Source organism: Saccopteryx bilineata, chromosome 2 (assembly GCF_036850765.1).
Source record: "Saccopteryx bilineata isolate mSacBil1 chromosome 2, mSacBil1_pri_phased_curated, whole genome shotgun sequence".
Lineage (NCBI taxonomy): Eukaryota > Metazoa > Chordata > Mammalia > Chiroptera > Emballonuridae > Saccopteryx > Saccopteryx bilineata.
The window spans coordinates 281,414,379-281,433,835 of NC_089491.1; the positions used below are offsets into that span (position 1 = coordinate 281,414,379).

General features: G+C 51.7%; 1 protein-coding gene across 4 annotated transcripts in view; it reads left to right on the forward strand.

The window, feature by feature from the left end:
* GPR161 (G protein-coupled receptor 161) overlaps nt 1-19,457 on the forward strand; it is a 38,918-nt gene that overhangs the window by 9,514 nt on the left and 9,947 nt on the right. For 3 of the 4 annotated variants that reach the window (XM_066261092.1, XM_066261093.1, XM_066261095.1), the window contains 2 exons: nt 8,119-8,536; nt 13,091-13,815. In XM_066261092.1, the coding sequence (XP_066117189.1) occupies nt 8,163-8,536; nt 13,091-13,815 (1,099 nt within the window). In that variant the 5' untranslated portion in view covers nt 8,119-8,162. The remainder of the gene's footprint in view (nt 1-8,118; nt 8,537-13,090; nt 13,816-19,457) is intronic. The other variant, XM_066261094.1, reaches the window with a different exon arrangement.

The window sequence follows — 19,457 nt, forward strand, 5'->3', positions numbered from 1 at the left end:
TTTTGTGTTCTCAGGCCTCCATCTCCGCTCCACCATTTGAGGGTTTGTTTCTTTCTCTCTTTCAACAAAGTCCTTAGACCAACAGATCCATAAAATATCTAGACTTAGGCCTGACCTGTGGTGGCGCAGTGGATAAAGCGTCGACCTGGAAATGCTGAGGTCGCCGGTTCGAAACCCTGGGCTTGCCTGGTCAAGGCACATGTGGGAGTTGATGCTTCCAGCTCCTACCCCCTTCTCTCTCTCTGTCTCTTTCTCCTCTCTCTCCCTCTCTGTCTCTCTCTCCTCTCTAAAAATGAATAAATAAAATAAAAAATAAATTAAAAAAAAATACCTAGACTTAGGACATCTTCACTCTTTCTACAGGCAGGGAGAGTATGCCCAGGAGAGGACAAATAAAAGCAAGGCAAATTGGAAGTGGGCTCAGATAGGCCAGCAGGCGGGGTGGGGCTTGGCAGGTGAGGAGTCTGGAGTGGAGAGGGGGCCCCCACATGCCGAGGCTCACCTCTGCGGGCCACAGACAGACAAGATGGATGGTGGTCTACAGCCAGAGGACCAAGCTGTAGAGCTACTACTCCGTTCTCTCGAACTACACACTCAACCTTTCCCAGCCGCGGTTTTCCCGCTTTATTTACTTAACTGACACTTGTGTGGAGCCAAACGCTGTTGTAAGCACTGTGCAAATATGAACTCATTGGTTCCTCCCACCAGCCCGAGGAGGCAGGTACTCAGGAGCGGGACCTTCCTCCCATGCACAAATGTGGAAGCTGATGCCCAGAGAAGTTAGGTCATATGTCATGGCCCAGTAAGTAGTGGAACCGAGATTTGAACCCAGACTCTGTGGTTTTTGAGTTCGTGCTCTCCCTAAAGTGGGAGTGGAGTAATTCCTACCTCTAAATGTTAACATGGTCAAACCTGATGATGCTTGTAAAGGTATGTTGTGCGTTGCACAGTGTTTTGCAAATACTGATAATTATTAGTTGATAAATAAGTGGTCCTGCACAGGACCAAGGGCAGCCCCGTACTCATGTTGCTAATACACGTGCAGAGGGGACCGCGGCCGGGTCTCCCTCACAGGCCACCCAGGAATTCAGACAGAGACCACAAGGCCTCTGGGCTCTGACTCTATAGTCTTCTCTGTCCTCAGGTGCCCAGAGCTCAGCCCTGCTCTGTGTTGGAACTGAGAAGCTTGAATCAGGACTCGACTAGGTTGTGGTGCCTTTGTGGGGACAAGAGCAGGGCACTGCATTGTCACAGTCCCTGGGCTGGCCGGCCAGGCCATCTCTCTTTGGATCAACCTTCACGGAAGTGCTGGGGAAGAGTGGAGGAGGGGAGAGAGGGAGACCCCAGGACCCTGTGGCCTCTTCTGGCTCTGGGGGAGCTGTGAGGCCTGGTCTGAGAGTGGAGCACAGGTGGGGGCTTCGCTCTTGATCTCAGTTCCCTTAGGGCACAACAGGGTGGGTATGAGAATCTTCTTCCCCATTCCACCAGCCGCCCACCCCATGCCAGCTGGTGGCTGATGCGTATTAAGTGCTTTGAGGTGCTGAGATGAAGAGCCCCAGAGAATGCAACCAAAATAGCATCACAGTGACTTGACTTCACGGGGGCTTGTTTGAAGTGGTGTGAGGAATATTTCCTCCCCTGGAGGTCTGTCGATTTGAATAGCGAAGCGTGTGTACCTACCTGCTGGCCTTGGAGCTGGTTCTTCAAACTCCAGGTCCCCTGGCTTCCGAGTCTGTGCACTCACCCACCAGGCCTCCCTGTCATGCTGGCCAATATAGGCGGCGGCACCATGAGCAGGAAAGGAGTCTGCTGTAAGCCGAGGGAAATCAGAGTTTTAGGTCAAAATATGAGGTGAGCTGCAAAATATCCCACTGACACAATTACCTAAGAGAAGAGAATGCCCCCTTACATGTGGTCTTTCTGTCCTTGCAAATCAAGGCATTTCGAGAACCGTGTCCTGGGAATTACCACGCAAACCAATGTGTTTATTTTTATTTATTTTTAATTTTTAAAATGTATTGATTGATTTGAAGGAGAGAGGAAAAAGAGAGAGAGAGACACAGCCGAGACAGCAACTCCTTGCTCCATCTATTTATGCGTTCATTGCTTGCCTCCTGCATGTGCCCTGACCTGGGATTGAACTTGCACCCTTGGTAGAACAGGGATGATGCTCTTAACCAACTGAGCTCCCCAGCCAGGGCACCATGCAAACCAATTTCTAAAACAATAGATACCTGTTTCAGTATTCCATACTGTTGCCTTTTTTGTTTGTTTTTAATACAAGATGATAATGATCTCTCACTGGAATGAGGAGGTTTGGCTTTGAATGACTCCAGGCTGTCACCAGCCCTTTGCTCCTCTCTCTGGGAACTCAAGAATACTGAAGACAAGTCCAAGAGGAGTGTAATACACTGAACCAGGACAGTAATGATAAGGAAACATCCACGTGCATTACACCCCAATCGCGTTACAGTCGTGTTGTTTCTCAGAGTTGGAGCACAGCGGGGCAGGGGGCTGTTTCTCTGGTCGGGGAGGATGTAGTCAGTGTGGGAGTGGAACACCCTTGTGTCTGGCAGCAGAACTGGCCAGGAGAATGGAAATGTGAGTCACACTTGAATTTGCTGCATTTGATGGGCCCTGGCTTGTCAGGCCCTGGGTAGGCTGGCTGGCTGCCTGGAAGCCTTCCCGGGCTGGGGCATTCCATACCCTCTCTCTTGTTCTTTAAAAGCACGCCCCCCGGGGGATTTGTTAGGGCTTGTGCCCTCTGCACTGCAGGCTCCTGGCAGAGGCCTGGACTGTGGATTTCTCTGGGTGGGCAGGTCTTTGTCCCAGAGTCCCCCTATGCCTCTTGTGGAGGATTGGACGAGAGGACCTCAAGGCCTGCGGCCAACCCCGGGCCCTGATTTTACAGCTCACTAGTGTGCCTGCTAATAGGGCCATTGGAGAGTACCGGGCCAAGGAGTACTTTATTTTAAAAAGAGTATTCCTCTTTTTAAAATAAAGTTTTACATCCTATTTTTATTCTTTTAGTGGTTACCTTTTGGTAACAGTCCTGTTGGACCTAACGGTGACAAAGTTTTGAAGGCCAGTCATTCATCAACAAATGATTCTTGCGTTACCTACCAAGTGCCAGGCACTTGTCCAGGTGCTGGGGAAATGGCCGTAACCAAAGTCTCTACTCCAAGACTAACTTAGGATATTTTTACTCCAGTCACATCTTTTTCAAGAGCTTCCATTTAGCTTAGTGTTTTAATTTCGTCTTGTTTTCCAAACTCCCAAATTAGTTATTTTTATAACATTGGCTGTTGATGTTTAACTTTTTCTATTTGTTTTATTATTTTTATTTTTCCTTTTTGCAGTTCTTTTTTTTTTTTTTTTTTCATTTTTTTTTTTTCATTTTTCTGAAGCTGGAAACGGGGAGAGACAGTCAGACAGACTCCCGCATGCGCCCGACCGGGATCCACCCGGCACGCCCACCAGGGGCGACGCTCTGCCCACCAGGGGGCGATGCTCTGCCCATCCTGGGCGTCGCCATATTGCGACCAGAGCCACTCTAGCGCCTGAGGCAGAGGCCACAGAGCCATCCCCAGCGCCTGGGCTATCTCTGCTCCAATGGAGCCTTGGCTGCGGGAGGGGAAGAGAGAGACAGAGAGGAAAGCGTGGCGGAGGGGTGGAGAAGCAAATGGGCGCTTCTCCTGTGTGCCCTGGCCGGGAATCGAACCCGGGTCCTCCGCACGCTAGGCCGACGCTCTACCGCTGAGCCAACCGGCCAGGGCCTTGCAGTTCTTATTTAGAGTTATCCACATAGTTACCAGTTTATTTCCTAACACTTGATCCTTGCTCCCAAGTTTCCTTCGTGAATGCGGGTCATCCACTAAGGAGTTACTAAACATTCAGGTTTGGTTTACCTCAGAAGTTGGTTGTGCCCTCTCTTGAAAGGTATTATAGAACTTTAGAACAAGAGATTTAAAAAAAAATTGGGGGGGGGGGATCCTGTTTAATTTGGTCGTCTATGAATTAGGAGTTGAAAAGATGCACACATCAGGTGAAGTCCACCACGTGTCCAGCGGCGATTCCCATAATAAATGACGCTTTGGTTGGACGGTGTGGTTATTCCTGACAAAAGACTTCCTAGTCATTCTCTCATTTGCCTTTTATTTTATATTGCCAATGCCTCAGCCTTTCTGACCACTTTCTGGGGGATTTCCTTGGAGCTATTTTTATATTTCTGTTTGAATATTGAGTTCCTACTAATGACCTCTTAATAACCAATCTGACACTACAGGGGTCCTCCTCACCTTTCCCTGGTCTGTAACTCATATCGCCTTCTTCCCATAGTCCAAAACTCAGTTGCAGCACTCAAATGAGTTGTAACGTTTTACAACAACATTAACAATATCTAACCTACAAACTTCATCCATAGAATATATACCACTAGGGGTATACAAACAGATGCAGCATGTAAAAGCTATTTGACTTAATCTTTTCTCTGTATGGTTATGTTATTAATCTGATAGACAGGCTTATATTTTTTTCTTAAAATCAATTCTATGTTTTACTTTGATTCCCTTTTTATTTATTTTATTTATTTATTTTATTTTATTTTTTTCCTGAAGCTGGAAACGGGGAGAGGCAGTCAGACAGACTCCCGCATGCGCCCGACCAGGATCCACCCGGCACGCCCACCAGGGGCGACGCTCAGCCCACCAGGGGGCGATGCTTTGCCCCTCCGGGGCGTCGCTCTGCCGAGACCAGAGCCACTCTAGCGCCTGGGGCAGAGGCCAAGGAGCCATCCCCAGCGCCCGGGCCATCTTTGCTCCCATGGAGCCTCGGCTGCGGGAGGGGAAGAGAGAGACAGAGAGGAAGGAGGGGAGGGGGTGGAGAAGCAAATGGGCGCTTCTCCTACGTGCCCTGGCCGGGAATCGAACCCAGGTCCCCCGCACGCCAGGCCGACGCTCTACCGCTGAGCCAACCGGCCAGGGCTGATTCCCTTTTTAATATTTAGCATGTTAAATATTTACCTGGTTCTACAATCAAAACTAAAAAAAAAAAAGGCTTAGATGAATTTTACTTTAATCACTTTTAGTGTCAGATGTATCTTTTCTTTTCCATAAGTAAACATAGTTATATTTTTGTGTGGGAATATATTCTTATTTTCCTTTCTCCCTTTTTTTCAGGTTTTTTTTTAAACGAGTGCCTCAATGAATAAAATAACCTTGTATATCTGTAATAGGAACTTACATCTTCAGGGTAAATGCCTAGAAGTGGAATTGCTGGGACAGAGGGTATGCATGTGTAGTTTTTTTTTTTCTTTTTTCATTTTTCTGAAGCTGGAAACAGGGAGAGACAGTCAGACAGACTCCCGCATGCGCCCGACCGGGATCCACCTGGCACGCCCACCAGGGGCGACGCTCTGCCCACCAGGGGCGATGCTCTGCCCATCCTGGGCGTCGCCATGTTGCGACCAGAGCCACTGTAGCGCCTGGGGCAGAGGCCACAGAGCCATCCCCAGCGCCCGGGCCATCTTTGCTCCAATGGAGCCTTGGCTGCGGGAGGGGAAGAGAGAGACAGAGAGGAAAGCGCGGCGGAGGGGTGGAGAAGCAAATGGGCGCTTCTCCTGTGTGCCCTGGCCGGGAATCAAACCCGGGTCCTCCGCACGCTAGGCTGACGCTCTACCGCTGAGCCAACCCGGCCAGGGCGTAGTTTTTAGGCATTGCTAAATTCCCTGGTGGTTGCATTTTGCATTCCCATTTGGAGTGGGGAGAATGCTTGTCTCCCCCAGCCTCACCCACAGAGGGCGCTGTCACGGTCCTGAATTTTTATTGGCCCGAAAGGAAAGAAGTAGTATTTCAGTGTTGTTTTAATGTACACTTCTCTTATTTTGAATGAAATAGGACATCTTTTCTTACGTTTGAGTGCTATTGGTATATCATTTTCTGTGAATTGTCTTCCTCCCTCCCCAGTTTTATTGAAGTATAATTGACACGTAATGTTGTATGAGTTAAAGGTTATACCACCTAATGATTTGAAATATTTGTATATTGTGAAAGGATGATCACAATGTTTAGTTAACATGCATCACCTCACATAGTTATGGTTTTTAATTTATGTCTTTTATCTGCTTTTCTTTTTTATCCTATTTTTCCTTGATTTTTAAAAGGAATTCTTTATAAATTAGAATGATTAGTCCTTTGAATGCCATATAAGTTGTAAATATTTTCTCTCACTTTGTTATTTGTCTAATGACTCAAAGTCTGTTCTTAGCCACTGTGTTATCATTGTACAGTTAAGAATAACAGGCTTATGTAGGACCTTGTGTTGAGACACCAATTAATAATTTACTTATAAGAGTTAACAAAATCTGGAACTCACAAAATAAAGGCAAAACCCAAAATGACTTTACAAAGACACAGATGTACAAGGCTTATCTATAAAGTATATTCATGGCACAAAGCTGCCATAACTTAACATATTGCATAACTGAATAAAAATTCAGAATATTTTAGCATCCTGGAAATATGGAAATTTAGTAGAAATAACATTTTGTATCTAGGCTTAAAAACATTAATTTCCTACATTTTTAATTCTTAAATATATATATTTATTCTTAGAGTGAATATATATATATATATATATATATATATATATATATATTCTTAGAGTGAAGAGTAGCAGGTTGTCCCAATCACGAAGAAAATTGCCTCTTTGTCCCCAGCACTTACTGGACCACATCCAGAATGGTGTGTTTGGTTTTGGGGGACCGTAAGTCGAGAGGGTCACAGACATCCATGAACAGGGAGTCTGAATGAGGGAACGGTCCAGACAGCATCTCAGGAACTGGGAGATTTTATCTGGAGAAGGGAAAGTGAGTAACTTGTGAAGTATTATGAGGTTGTCGAGTGAAAGAGAGATCAGCATTGTTTGATCCAGCTCGAGGAAGCAGGCCTAGGATCCCTGGTCATGACTCACAGTGGTCAGGCTCCCAGTGAAGGGAGACTTTTTCATTAGGACTGATGCCTCCTTCACCTGCCAGCTCCCTGTGGTCAAAGGTGTTTGGACAGAGGGGTCATGCTGTTCAGTGGGGAAGGAGTTTGGATAGAGGCGGCAGGTGGAGGTGTTGGGGGGAGGCTGTGGCTATGGGAACCTGGTTCTTCTTGTCTGGCTCACGCTGAGCCATCTCTCTTTTCTTCCTGGCGTCTCCTGTTTGTGGGGAACAAGAGCAGGTGGGGAAAGTGATCTGTGGGATGTTTTGGCTGATGAAAGCAGACAAAAATTTTGGAGAAACATTCCTCTGGAGCATTGAACGTTAACATGTGTCAACGTTGAGTTTTAGCCAAGATCCCGAGCCAGTTTCCCAAGAGCGGGAGCCGCACCTGACAGAATGGGGTTTGCAGGCCCAGACCTCCAGCTGGTCCTCTGCGTGCCCACTGATAATTAGTGCTGGGGGGGTCCCTGTGTGACAGTCGCAGCAGCTTCTCAGTCTGAATCGTACTTGCTGAAGCCCTGCTCAGGGACCTCTGTGTAGCCTCCCACCCCAGTCAGCTTCTTGTCAAACTGCAATGTGCACACGAATCAACCAGGGTTGGGATGAAACTGCAGGTTCCGGTTCTGTGAGGCAGAGGTGGGGCCTGAAATGCCGGGGACAATGCTGCTGATTATTTAGGGACCACCTGGAGTTGCCCGGATCTAAAGGCAGCAGCCCTCAGGATAACCCCCACCCCCATGAACCATAACAGAATCCCCTGCTCCAGCCTGCTTGTTTGAAATGCACGTTCCCAGGCTGTGGCTCTGCTTTCTGGGCCAGAATTGGGCTGTGCAGCCCGAGCACCAGCCCTTGGGGCGCACGCTCCAGGTGACTCTTTGGAACATCCAAGGTTTGAAGTGCTGGCCTTGGCGGAATTGATAGGGTCATTCAGAATGGAGGGATGCCTCCTTCAGGGGGACACAGTGAGTTGCACACAAGGTTGGTTGTAGGAAACAGGACACATATGTTGAGCGTGGCGGGGAAGTGTGGCTGACAGTGTCCGGATGAGCTGGGTGGCCTAGGGCCTCCGCTGTTCTTCTGCAGAGGTCCGATCATCTGACCCGGTGAACCTTCTCCTGTCCCTGTCCCTCCAGTCGCCCAGCATGCTGCTCCCACCCCATGCCCAGGCGCACTGACCATGAGCGTCAACTCCTCCCTGGGCCACTGGAAGGAGCTGAGCAACCTCACTGCAGCGGCGGGAGGCGATGCGGGCGTCACCATCACTGAGTTCATCGCCATCGTCATCATCACCATTTTTGTCTGCCTGGGCAACCTGGTCATCGTGGTCACCTTGTACAAGAAGTCCTACCTGCTCACCCTTAGCAACAAGTTCGTCCTCAGCCTGACCCTGTCCAACTTCCTGCTGTCCGTGCTGGTGCTGCCATTCGTGGTGACGAGCTCCATTCGGCGGCAATGGGTCTTCGGGGTGGTCTGGTGCAACTTCTCCGCCCTCCTATACCTGCTGATCAGCTCGGCCAGCATGCTGACCCTTGGGGTCATTGCCATCGACCGGTAAGCTTGCCGCCGGTCAGTCAGAGAATGGGAGAATCCAGGAAGGCGTGCAGGGGGGACCTGGAGCCGCCATCTGGCCCTGGGGCACTCACACTGTCTGAGGTCCTGGGGAGGGGTACTGTCCTCTGCGGTGGGGAAAGGGTGAGGAAACAGAGTTCTGTCTTTCCTTCCGTCTGTCAACCCGGGGACCTCGGGTTTTATCTCACCTGTCTTGCATGAAGTTTACTTATTCACTTATTATATACTTCTGGCCATCTCCTTCTGTTTAGTGCCACATTGGACATAGCCCGGAGCCCTCTCCGACACTATACCCCTGCCGTCCCCAAGACTGAGAGAGAGAGGCTGCAGCCTGGTGTGGGGCTGACAGTGGGCCTTCGAGCCCGGTGCCCATGCATATATGATCTATAACATCTGTACATATTTACATGTCATTGTCTCTGTCGTTTTAATCTTTAAAAGCCGTAGCACAGAGAACATTCTAGGGACCCGTCATTCTTAGTTGATGGATGAGAAATGGCAGCCGAGGGGGGTGAGGTGTCCGAGGAGGGTCTAGACCTGCTGCCCACTGCCAGTTGCTTCAGCCTGGGCCAGGGCCGGGCCAGGGTCAGGGGACCCAAAGAGAAAACACTGTCCCCCGTCCACAGTACAGGGACCTCAACAATCAGCTCTGTCTTGGATGGAAGGGGAGCAGGTGGTGAAAGACGACCCAGGGAGTGAAGGTTATGGCACCTGGGAGAGATGGCGTATGCTTCTTAACAGTCTGGGTTGTCCTCCTTGCGGTGCAGCTGGCCGAGAGAGAAGTGGCCCCGCTCCTGTCCCTCGGTGCACCTGGCAGGCGCCTTCAGACTTCCTGTGATGCTGTCCGAGGGGGTTAGGCAAGTTTTGCAGGGTTTGGCCGCGAGGTTCCACCCCCTACCTTCAGCTTGGTGATTTGCATTTTGCAAATGGCGGTCACTTCATGCGTCCCAGGCAAGGGTAGACTTCACGAGGGCAGGGAGGGTCGATTCAGGTCCAGTGTGACTTACAGAATCGGGAAGGAAGCTGTCACTGGAGTCAGGGACACACAGAGGGGACAAGCCAGCAATGTTATCACTGGGTGACACAAGTCCCCGGGATCCCTTGGGACCATCTGGCTTTTAGCTGATGAGTGGTCAGCCGCTGGACTGTCCATCTGGGCACAAGCCAGGCCCAAGGCCAGAGTCTTGCCGGCTGTCTGCACTGTGGAGGGTGTAGAGTGAAGGAAGCAGTTGGTCATTCCACACTGGGTGGCTGCAACTCCTGCTCTAAACATAGTGTATTCAAATCAATGCAATTAGCTAGATCTGTGGGCTGGTTAGTTATCATGAGGGAAGCCACTGCTCAGCCTAAATTAGTATTCACCCCAGGGTAGCTGCATTTGGCTACCCATAGGTCTGGCCTCATTTGTGGTGGCACCTTCCTGTTGACACTAGAGTCAGTATCACAGAAAGGTGTTAGTTTTGTGGCAAGAGAGCTAAGCATTAGAGCCCACGTGTGCACGGCGGCTTTTCAGTTACCGTTGGCCTCAGGAAAGCCTCTTGGGGGAACAAGGGTCGTGCTTGGGCTCGTGTCTCAGAGCGAGTGGTTGGACAACAGGCGGAGACCTTCAGAAGACAGTAGCGGGGACAGGAAGCAATCTGTTTTCCTTTGAACCTGCAAGTAGGCCTAACTGAGGCTTGTTTTTTTTAATTTATTGATTTTAGCCAGAGAGGAAAGGAGAGACAGAGAGAGCCAGGAACATCGATCTGTTCCTGCATGTGCCCTGACTGGGGATCCAACCGGTAACCTCTGCACTCTGGGACAGCGCTCGAACCATCAGAGCCGGGGCCAAGGCTTAAATTTAAAACGTGTAGTTTCAAATCCACGAAATTAATTTTTTGTGGGCAGATGTGGAAATATTCTCTGTCTTTATTATTATTATTATTGGTTTGAGAGAGAGAGGAAAAGGGAGAGACAGAGAGAGGGAGGAAGGACATGCTTTCTGTCTTGATAGAGGTGAAGGTTTGTGCATTTCAATGTATGTGAATTTTATACCCCAAATCCCTGTAAACCCAAAGGAACCCCTGGTGGGTGTGCATCTACATGGGCAGTGCTCTGGCCTGTCTATGAGGGGCTCCCTAGGGCCGGGCATGCCCGTGAGACATGGACACGGCTGGGAGAAACCACTGTCACGTCCCCTGGACGTGTTCATGCCCAGAACCTTAGTCACCGAGGGATATAAACACCATTTGTTACATAAAGCAGAAGTCTTACCATAAAGTAATACTACTAACTGAGCCTTGAGAAGAGCCAGGAGGCTGTGTTGCCGAGGATAGCTTATTAATGCCGTTGTTTTTACGACCGCCAGACGGGGTTGGTCAAAGGAGCCAAGGGACATTCCCCGGGCTGAGCCTCCCACACCCAGTTGGACGGCCACCTCGAGGTATCTGAGGCCAGAGGGCCGGCACACATTTTAAAGGGGCAGAGAGCCCTGGCCGTATAGATCAGGTGGTTGGAGCAATATGCTGAAGCACAGAGGTTGCTGGTTCGATTCCCAGTCAGGGCACAGTCAGGAAGGAACAGTTTGATGTTCCTGTCTCTCTCTCTCTCTCTCGGTTACTCTATAAGAAAATATTTTTTATTATTTATTTTTTTAATTTATTCCTTTTAGAGAAGAGTGAGAGGTGGTGGGAGAGGAGCAGGAAGCTCAACTCCCGTATGTGCCTTGACCGGGCAAACCTAGGGTTACTGGTGACCTCATGTTTCAGGTCAATGCTTTATCCACTGCACTACCAAAGGTCAGGCCCTTCCTCTCTCTCTAAAATCAATCAATAAAATATTTTTTTAAGGTCATGGTCAGTTGGTTCAGTGGTAGAGCATTGGCCCAGCATGCGGATGTCCCAGATTCAATTCCTGGTTAGGGCACACAGAATAAGAGACCATCTACTCCATCCAATCCTTCCCTTCTTGCTTCTCTCTCTCTCTCTCTCTCTCTCTCCTCCTGCAGCCATGGCTTGATTGGAACAAGTTGGCCCTAGGCGCTGAGAATGGCTCCATGGCCTCTGCCTCACGCATTAAGAAGAGCTGGGTTGCTGAGCAATGGAGCAATGCCCCAGATGGGCAGAGCATCACCCCCTTAGTGGGCTTGCTGGGTGGATCCCGGTCAGGGCACATGAGGGAATCTATCTGTCTACCTCCCCACCTCTCACTGAATAAAAAAAATTTAAAAATAATTTTTTTTAAAGGAGAGAGGCAGATAAAAGTAGAAACTAGCCTTGATTCTTTTGGAAAATGAAGGAAACCTCCTTGCAAGTGCCCCTAGTAGACTCCCCTCACATTTCATTTGCCAAGATGATGCCACATAAGTCAGTGTCTCAACTGAAACCAGAACAGCCCGATTTATCCCCAGGTCAGAGGGGCCTGGTGTCCCCTGAGGTCATGGCAGTTTTGCAGGAGCACAAACAAGAGGAGAGCCATTGGTGGCCGGGCAAAGACCAAGCCGTGCTCTTACATTGCAGGCCTGTCCCTCACTGGCCAGTTGCGGCCTCGGAGTGGACCTGTGACCGAGGCTCTGAGGTCCCATTTCCCAGATGGAGAAACAGGGCCCTAAGGGGCTACGTTAGCAACCCCAGGTCACACAGCCATCAGACAGCCGAGCCACCGCCTGAACCCAGACACCTACGGCTCCAGAAGGCCTGCTTCCTCCTGTTTGTATCTCAGCAAGATACAAACCCAGCCACCAGCCTGACATAGCGATGGCTGTAACCCAGGCCATGTGCCGTGATTCTGGGACCCACACACAATCAGGGACACCGGAAACATTGTTTTTCTAGGCCAGATCTTGGTGGCTTGAGATTGGCAGTCTCAGACTAACCTCTGAGCTGGGTCCCCACGCGTGATTCATGAAGGTCCTGGTGGAGAAGGTGGCTTCACAGGTGATACGTGAGGCTTATAGCCATTCCGTTTTGTTTCTTTTTTTATTAAGTGAGAGGGAGGGAGGCAGAGAGACAGACTCCCACATGTGCCTCAACCAGGATCCACCTGACAAGCTCCCCTACCGGGTGATACTCTACCCATCTCGGGCTGCTGCTCCATTGCTTGGCAACCGAGCTATTTTAGTGCCTGAGGAAAGGCCATGGAGCCATCCTCAGTGCCTGGGGCCAACTTGCTTGAACCATTCCTGCCATGGCTGTGGGAAGGGAAGAGAGATGGTGGGGGAGGGGAGAGGTGGATGAGCAGATGGTCACTTCGCCTGTGTTCCCTGACAGGGAATCAAATCCAGGACATCCACACTCCAGGTTGATGCTCTGCCACTGAGCCAACCAGCCGGGGCCACCAGCCATTCCTAACATCCTGCCTGCACCAGGCGGCATCTGTGTGGCCACCCGTCTCTTGCATCCATGGCCCTCATGGGGAAGCCTTCTTCATAGGCAGCATTTCCCCGGGATCAGCTGTCCGGGCGGGGAGGGTGTGCTCTACCTAGGACAGCGGCGGGTGCCCCTTCTGGTGTGCATTTCCTGTGCTGACTCCTTTCTCTCCTCCTTGCATCCTGTCCAGCTACTATGCTGTCCTGTACCCCATGGTGTACCCCATGAAGATCACCGGGAACCGGGCCGTGATGGCCCTGGTCTACGTCTGGCTTCACTCCCTCATCGGCTGCCTGCCTCCTCTGTTTGGTTGGTCAGCGGTGGAGTTTGATGAGTTCAAGTGGATGTGTGTGGCCGCGTGGCACCGGGAGCCTGGCTATACCGCCTTCTGGCAGATCTGGTGTGCCCTGTTCCCCTTCCTGGTCATGCTCGTGTGCTACGGCTTCATCTTCCGCGTGGCCAGGGTCAAGGCACGCAAGGTGCACTGCGGCACCGTGGTCATGGTGGAGGAGGACGCCCAGAGGACCGGCAGGAAGAACTCCAGCACCTCCACCTCCTCCTCGGGCAGCCGGAGGAATGCCCTGCAGGGCGTCGTCTACTCGGCCAACCAGTGCAAAGCCCTCCTCACCATCCTGGTGGTCATCGGGGCCTTCATGGTCACCTGGGGTCCCTACATGGTGGTCATCACCTCCGAGGCGCTCTGGGGAAAGAACTGTGTCTCCCCCAGCCTGGAGACCTGGGCCACCTGGCTGAGTTTCACCAGCGCGGTCTGCCACCCCCTCATCTACGGACTCTGGAACAAGACGGTCCGCAAGGAGCTGCTGGGCATGTGCTTTGGGGACCGGTATTACCGGGAGCCGTTTGTCCAGCGGCAGAGGACGTCCAGGCTCTTCAGCATTTCCAACAGGATCACAGGTAACGTGGGAACGTGGCAGGAGGGGGATGCTCGCCCTTGGCCAGGGGGCTCCTGTGGCCCTCTCTGCCGCTCTGACATGGGGCGGGTGGAGGTCTCGCACCGACTGTGGCCTCAGGGCTCACAGCCCAGGTTTCCTTTGGGAAAGAAACATCCCAGAGGGTCCACTGAGATCCTGCAGCCTTCCTGAGCTGAGTGCTCAAGGCAGGGGACACCAGAGTTCAGAGATCTGCCTCCTGTTCCCCCAGCCATGGGCCACTGGCCGCGGCAGTGTGGTTCCTTCTGTCTCCAGGGAAAAAGAACCCACGCCTTGGATCCGGCGGCCTTCTCTTGGCCATAGTTTTCCATTCAGCGTTCTTTAAAGCCGAGACCCTCCCCTCCTCACTGCTGGTCCCCAAACATACTCATCCTTGGGCTTTTCATCCCAGGTCACTGGTGTGCTTGATTGTCCCTCGTAATTCAGGATGTGTCAGTGCCAAACCTCGGCTTGACACATGGAAATGCCACTGCCGTGTCCATGGAAAGTTGTACTCCCTCTGATCACTGATTCAGAACAAGCCTTTGATGCAACCTAAAGGGAGTACTCTCATCAGGGATAGACTCTTTACAATGTTTTGTTTTTGTTTTTGTATTTTTCTGAAGTTAGAAGCTGGGAGGCAGTCAGACAGATTCCAGCATGCGCCTGACCAGGATCCACCTGGCATGCCCACCAGGAGGCAATGCTCTGCCCATCTGGGGTGTTGCTCTGTTGCAACCAGAGCCATTCTAGCACCTGAGGCAGAGGCCATGGAGCCATCCTCAGTGCCCGGGCCAGCTTTGCTCCAACGCAGACTTGGCTGCGGGAGGGGAAGAGAGAGACAGAGAGAAAGGAGAGGGGGAGGGGTGGAGAAGCAGATGGGCATTTCTCCTGTGTGCCCTGATCAGGAATCAAACCCAGGACTTCCACACTCCGGGCCGGCACTCTACCACTGAGCAAAACAGCCAGGGCCTAAATTTTGAAATAATCTTAGATTTAGGTAGGGAAGAGTTGGAAAAATGTCCAGCCCACCCAGCTTCACTGGAGCTGACGTCTTGCCTGACCCAAGCATAATTCCCAAACCCACGGCACTAATGCCGGCCGGTGCTGCTGACTGCAGACTTGATTCAGATCTCACCGACCTGCCAGTGGTGTCCTTTTCCTGTGCCTCCATCGTCGTCAGCCGTCACGTCTCCCTCTGTCATCTTCAAGTCTTTGTTTTCTTTGCTTCCATGACAGGGATGCTTGTGGCTTTGGTGTGGAACCGTCTTTCAGTTGGGTTCTTGAGATCAGAACGAGGTTATAGGTTTTGGGGGCCGGACCCCAAGGGGTGAGGTGCTCATCTCTGTGGTCACAGCAGGGGCACGTCTGTCACCATGCCTCATCACGAGTCCTGTTACCCTTCATCTTCTGGTTAATGTCTTCATCAGCTCGAGCTCCTATGACAAAATACCGTAGACTGGGTGGCTAAAACAACACATCGATTTCCTCACGGTTCAGAAAGCTAGACGTCGGAGAGGAGGGCGCCAGGGGTGGGGTCCTGGTGAAGGTCTTCTTGCTCTGCCCTCCCATGGGGACAGGGAGGGGACAGGACGGAGCAAGCCCTCTGGTCTCTTCCTCTGAGCATCCCACCTTCATGACCTCATCGAATTACCTCCTGAAGGCCCCTTCTTCAAATGCCCTCACAGGGGGATTAGGGCTTCAGTGTACAAATTGGGGTGGGTTAGGGGCACATTCAACCCTACACCGTTAAGGGGGTGCCTGCCGGGTTCCTCCACTGTGAAGTCACTATTTTCTCTATAGTAATTGATAAATATAACAGAAAGGATACTTTGAGGCTATTATGTTACCATGCTGTCTCCCCTCCAGCCGTCCCTCACTGTGTTTAGCATCGGTGGGTCTTGCCTGCAGCAATTATTGCTGTGTTGGCCTAACAGAGAAGTAGCTGGATTTTTAGGGTCCCATCTGAGGGGGACCATCATCTGGACGGGCTACGGGAAGGGAGATTCTGAGGGTACATCTCCGATAAGTGTGGGACAGGTCCAGTCGGGCTGCAGTTCTCGCCTCTTGCTGGGCGGCGTCAGGCAACTCAAGCCAATGTTGACTGGTCTCTCCCACGGTCCCTCTCCAAAAGGCCAGAGAGAAAGATCAACTAATCATCACAGTTACTCAGTGATCACGGTGGTCGGAGAATCTTTCCATGAGGCCGTTACACAAGCCAACATCGCTGGTTTATTTCATGGGCTGACAACAGTGTTACTTCTGGAGAAAAGAGAAATTCTGGGACTTTTCATTTCAACCCAAGGAGAAAATAAATCTCCTGATATTCTGGTATTTTAACCACTGAAATGCCCACCCCGCCCAACACTTGATTGTGTTTTCATGGGTGACTTGTGAGCCAGGAGTACATTTGGGGCTTGGTTTCATCTCACTGATTAAATTATTGTTCAAGTTTGTAAAAATTGCTTATCTTGTAGGCGCAAAAGAAAAAAATTATTAAATGTTTTCTATTCCAATGAAGTTCAGAATGAGGAATGGGGGAAAAAACGAGGAGAATGGAGGAGGAGAGGGTAGTAGACAGAACAAAAAGAAACGTCTGCTTTTCAGGCCAAGATTTTTCCCCCTACATGTCACTTGTGATTATGCTGGAAGCGTCCGGGAGGCTGTGAGAACCGGCAGAAAACACCAGCTGTGGTCGGGTTGACAAGGTCAAGGCGGCCAGCGGTCTCCTGCTCATTGAGGGGAAAGCCGTTTTGTGGGAGGGTTTTGGGTTGAAGGCGTGTGGGATAGAAGCTCTTGGCCTTCCCCGGGAATGGGAGCTGGGGATTCCCTGTTGCCTGCTGCCCAGTGGTTCTCAGGAGGATACCAGCCGCCACAGCGAGAGCCTGGGACACAGGGCAGAAAGCTGTGCCCCTGGGCTCTGCACCCTGCCTCTTCCATGCCGGGAACGGCCTTCTGATGAGGATGGAGGATCCTGGCCTCCACCTGACCTCTGTGGTCCCTCTGGCTGAGCAGACCCTGGTCTAGTGCCCTTTGTGGGCACAATTTGGATCTGCAGGAGACTCTTCGACTCCTGTCCCAAGCCTGCTTCGGGCCACCCCTCACCCTCAAGAGTGCATGTCCCCTCTGTCACCAAGGGCCGGGAAGGGTGGTACGATGCATTCCAAAGCAGGCCAGAAACTACCTGTCTGTCTTGTGACTGTGCCCCTCTGTGGCCCGGGCACCTGCAGAGCTGTATGTAACCTAAGGAGTCAGGACATGGGATTATAATCTTTCCTGACAGGGTTTACGAGCAAAGGCAGAGTGGAATTCCAGAAATATCTGGAGCTCCCCCGCAGACTCTTCGAAGCCCGGAGTTGTAGAAACATTGTGTTTGTCTCATATGTAGATTTCAGCCCCAGTGGGTGGAGGGTAGTTTTCTCATCCCATTGCCCCAAAGAAGTGCCAGAGGTTACGTTTCCCTGGGGTGCCAGCTGTCACTTCAAGTACCTTCTGCTCACGTGGTCTCGTTGGCAGACTCCCATGGGCTCCCCCAGGAATTTGGAGGGTAGCTTGGCTGTTGGGGGAGGGCAGCCTATCCAAATGCCACTCATGGCCTCGTGCTTCAAACCCCTGGGGGCAGGGAGGGGCCACCCTGGAGCCTTTGAGTTGCCCCAACGTGCCCTTTTCCAAGTTCCTTTCCTGGCGCCACCTAGAGGTCTCCTGGTCACCTCAGAATGCCTGTTTCACCTCCGAATGGCATGCCCATTCTTTTAGCCTCTGACAGGCACTGGTGACGTTCTAGCTTCTGACCTCATCCACGGAGCTCTGTTGCTTTGTGCCTTTTTATTTAAAAAAAAAAAAAATATTTTTTTTGTAAAAGGGGTTGAATTAGGCCCAGCCCAGTAGGTATGCACTTCATAAACTTCAGGGTGACTGCAGCCACTCAAGAAGCAACTGCTGGATAAACGCAGACTGGAGGGGCCACCTGGCTGCCCTGTCCCCAGACTGTTTACCCGAGCCACACTGTTCTGGCTCTGAGGACTCCCGCTGCTGGTGGTGACTGGGACTTGTTCCCGGCTTTCACCGCAGCCTCAGAGATGGTGTCCAAACCCCACTGTGGCCTCCGCCGTCCCAGCTGGCAGTGAGCGGTCCCCCACCGGCTCCTCCCAAGCCAGGCTTCCCGCTGAGACACGGGCAAATTCTGGGGCCAAGACCCTGCAGGGGATGGTCGTGTGGGGTCTTCTCTGGTCTCAGCCGATCACACCAACACCAGGCGTGAGCACGATTCCCAGGTGTCGTGACAGAAGGGGTTTTGGGGAGCCTGCTCCCCCCCCCACCATCATGTCCTCCTTGGCTCCAGAGAACAGAGGAGCGTTGTCACTTCTGCCCTCAGAAAAGTCCAGTTAAGAGGAAAGACGGGGCTGCCTCCTGTTTGGAGCGCTCTGTGGGTGAGCTGGGTGCTCCCCGGCCGTGGGCCCTGCCATCCGCCAGCTCAGGGGTCTTCCTGTCAGATCGGACTTTAACTTTTTTTTTCTTTGTATTTTTCTGAAGTGAGAAGCGGGGATGCAGAGAAACAAACTCCCGTATGCGCCCGACTGGGGTCCACCTGGTGTGCCCACCAGGGGGTGATGCTCTGCCCGTCTGGGGCGTTGTTCCATTGCAACCAGAGCCATTCTAGCGCCTAGGCAGAGGCCATGGAGCCATCCTCAGCGCTTGGGCCAACTCAACTTGGCTCCAATGAAGCCTTGGCTGCAGGAGGGGAAGAGAGAGACAGAGGGGAAGGAGAGGGGGAGGAGTGGAGAAGCAGATGGGCGCTTCTCCTGTGTGCCCTGGCTGGCAATCAAACCTGGGACTTCCACATACCGGCTGATGCTCTACCATTGAGCCACCTGACCAGGGCCCAGACTTTGACTTTTTATCCCAGGTTAATTTCTGAGCATTCCTTTTGGTCAACTCACGATCTCCATAGCCTCTTTTCCTCTGGGAGTCGTTGTTGTCTGCACTTTCTCAGGGTCCCAATGAGAACCCGTTTGTTTTCTGAAGCTCCCTGCATGGTCTCCTCTGAGACCCATGTATCTCTGTCTTTCTTCCTTCTCCCGTCTCTGTCTTTCCAGCCAGTGCCTTTCCTCAAGTGTCCGGTGGCCTGAGCTGTCCCTTCATTGTTAATACCTAGGCTCCAGGCAGGAAGCGTGTTGGCTGTCCTGTGGTCTGGCTGGGCCACCGCCCGGGTGCCCAGCTCTCCCTATCTGCAGGACTGTGTCTGGTGTCTCCAAGGTCTGGCCTCCTGTCCCCTCCCCTTTGCTCTTCCGCTGACCCTGGGGACCCACTGCATCCTATAGTGACTTCTGTCACGCCCCACCTGCCTGCAGAGACGCGCAGGCCTCCACCGCCTCCTGAGCTCTGGGGGTCGGGGGTAAGAACCAGCCTCCTCTCCCTTGGGTCACCCGAGTTGCCTTACCTCTCCACCTCCCAGCCAACGAACATTCCCTCCTTCTCTGGGGTATAAACCTCTTTTTTAAAAAGTCCTTTTTGGGGCCTGACCTGTGGTGGCACAGTGGATAAAGCGTCGACCTGGAAATGCTGAGGTCGCCGGTTTGAAACCCTGGGCTTGCCTGGTCAAGGCACATATGGGAGTTGATGCTTCCG